The 2,122-nt window shown below is 42.6% G+C and overlaps 1 protein-coding gene across 1 annotated transcript in view; it reads left to right on the forward strand.

The window, feature by feature from the left end:
- The window catches only part of VPS13D (vacuolar protein sorting 13 homolog D), a 301,395-nt gene that overhangs the window by 40,178 nt on the left and 259,095 nt on the right, over positions 1-2,122 (forward strand). Inside the window, exon 17 of the mRNA XM_017504510.2 lies at positions 1,565-1,808. Within this exon, the coding sequence (XP_017359999.2) occupies positions 1,565-1,808 (244 nt within the window). The remainder of the gene's footprint in view (positions 1-1,564; positions 1,809-2,122) is intronic.

Consider the following 2,122-nt stretch of genomic DNA (forward strand, 5'->3'; position numbering starts at 1 on the left):
AGGCGTAAGCCACCACACCCAGCCTTGTGTCTTTTATAGTCAGGGTTTGGCTAATAAAATGAATGACTATGACTAGATTCTGTATCTTCTTGGACCAGGTTGAGGTTACTTTCAAGACTCATCTTTGGGCCGGGTGTGGTAGCTCATACCTGTAATCCCAGCACTTTGGGAGGCCAAAGTGGGCAGATCACTTGAGGTCAGGAGTTTAAGACTAGCCTGGCCAACCTGGTGAAACCCCCATCTCTACTAAAAATACAAGAATTAGCCGGGCATGGTGGTGGGTCCCTGTAATCCCAGCTACTTGCGAGGCTGAGGCAGGGGAATCACTTGAACCTGAGAGGCGGAGGTTGCAGTGTGTTGAAATTGCACCACTGCACTCCAGTCCCGGAAACAGAGTGAGACTCCTTCTCAAAAAGAAAAAAAAAAAAAGACCCGTCTTTGTTTTATTTTCCAGACCTGATACCTTGTGTGTTTTTCACGTGAGAGTTTCTAGGGTATGGTGATAGGCGCTTTGTGATGCTGAATGAACAGGCGTCATGAGGATGCCGTAGACAGGGAGAGCTATAGAGACATCTTCAGGGTCTGGTAGGTAGGCTGGGCGAGGTGGCCCATGCCTGTAATCCCAGCACTTTGGGATGCTGATGTGGGAGCATCATTTGAGCTCAGGAGTTTGAGAGTGGGCAACATAGTGAGACCCTGTCTCTACGAAAAAAAAAAAAAAAAATCAGCTGGACCTGCTAGCACATACCTGTAGTCCCAGCTGTTCAGGTGGCTGAGGTGGGAGGATTGCTTGAGCCTAGGAACTGGAGGGTACAGTCAGCTGTGATCTGCACTCTAGCCTGGGCAACAGAGTGAGACCTTGTCTCAGGAAAACAAAACAGTCCAGTAAAGTACAGTTTCTAAGGTGGCATGGAGGTACACTGGTACAGTACAGCAGCAGGTGGCACAGTGAGAAAAAGTGTGGCTTCTTTTGGGCAGTGAAGAGTAAGTTATAGGTGTCAGGGACGGCAGAAATCATCCAAGTAAAATGGGGCATGTAGTATGGGTTGGAGAATTCATCTTGTTTTTTGTTTTGGGGTGTGTGTGTGTGTGTGTGTATGTTTCTAAATAAAGTACGACAATTAGTATTCTCATAAACAAAGGAGGTTTCTTTTTGGTAACATAAATTAGCTTTTACCACATATATACAGTTGAGGCTGATTTTGGTTGGTGGGAAGAACAATTAACAAATCATGAATTGGTGTGTTATTTATATTTCAAATATCAAAGCTTATGTGTTTCACTAAGATATTTTGACATGAAAGTTCATGTTTACCAATGCCCCCGAATAAGTAAAAATGTTTATAGAGTTCTATGTTTATTTGAATTCCATAATTCCGACAATCCTTTAAAGTATTAAACCCTATAAATTAGAAACAACATCTTTCTTAAGTACGGACTCTCTCCCTATTTAGTTATTTGCTGTTTTTTTCTCCCCTGTTCAGACATTTGCCTGTGGTAATTTATCAGGTCCTTAAGCATTTGCATCTACTTTTGTCTTCGACTTTTTGCTGTAATACAGTAGACCACTGAGTCACTCCATAATCCTAGCTGTGGCTTCCAGAGACGCTTGAGCACCATGGGTAAAGCTGTTGGGTTTCGGCAGTTATGGTTAATGACTATTTTACTTTTACAGGAGGAGAGCAAACGATGGACTGTGCGACTGGATATTTCTGCCCCTCAGGTGATATTTCCTGATGATTTCAAATTCAAGAATCCTGTGTTAGTTGTTGTGGATCTAGGAAGAATGCTTTTGACGAATACCCAAGGTATAGTGTGAGTGGGAAATCATGAAAACCTATCTTGGTAGATCAACCTATCTATGATTATCTAAGTAAAGCTTAATAAAACATTTATGTAACATTTTTAAACTTCAAGATTCACTTGTAACTTTTAAAATAGTGAAATAATGAAAACCTACCTTGGTAGATCAACCTATCTATGATTATCTAAGTAAAGCCTAATAAGGCCGGGCGCGGTGGCTCAAGCCTGTAATCCCAGCACTTTGGGAGGCCGAGGCGGGTGGATCACGAGGTCAAGAGATCGAGACCATCCTGGTCAACATGGTGAAACCCCGTCTCTA

The sequence above is a fragment of the Cebus imitator genome, unplaced genomic scaffold (assembly GCF_001604975.1).
Source record: "Cebus imitator isolate Cc_AM_T3 unplaced genomic scaffold, Cebus_imitator-1.0 Scaffold15, whole genome shotgun sequence".
NCBI lineage: Eukaryota > Metazoa > Chordata > Mammalia > Primates > Cebidae > Cebus > Cebus imitator.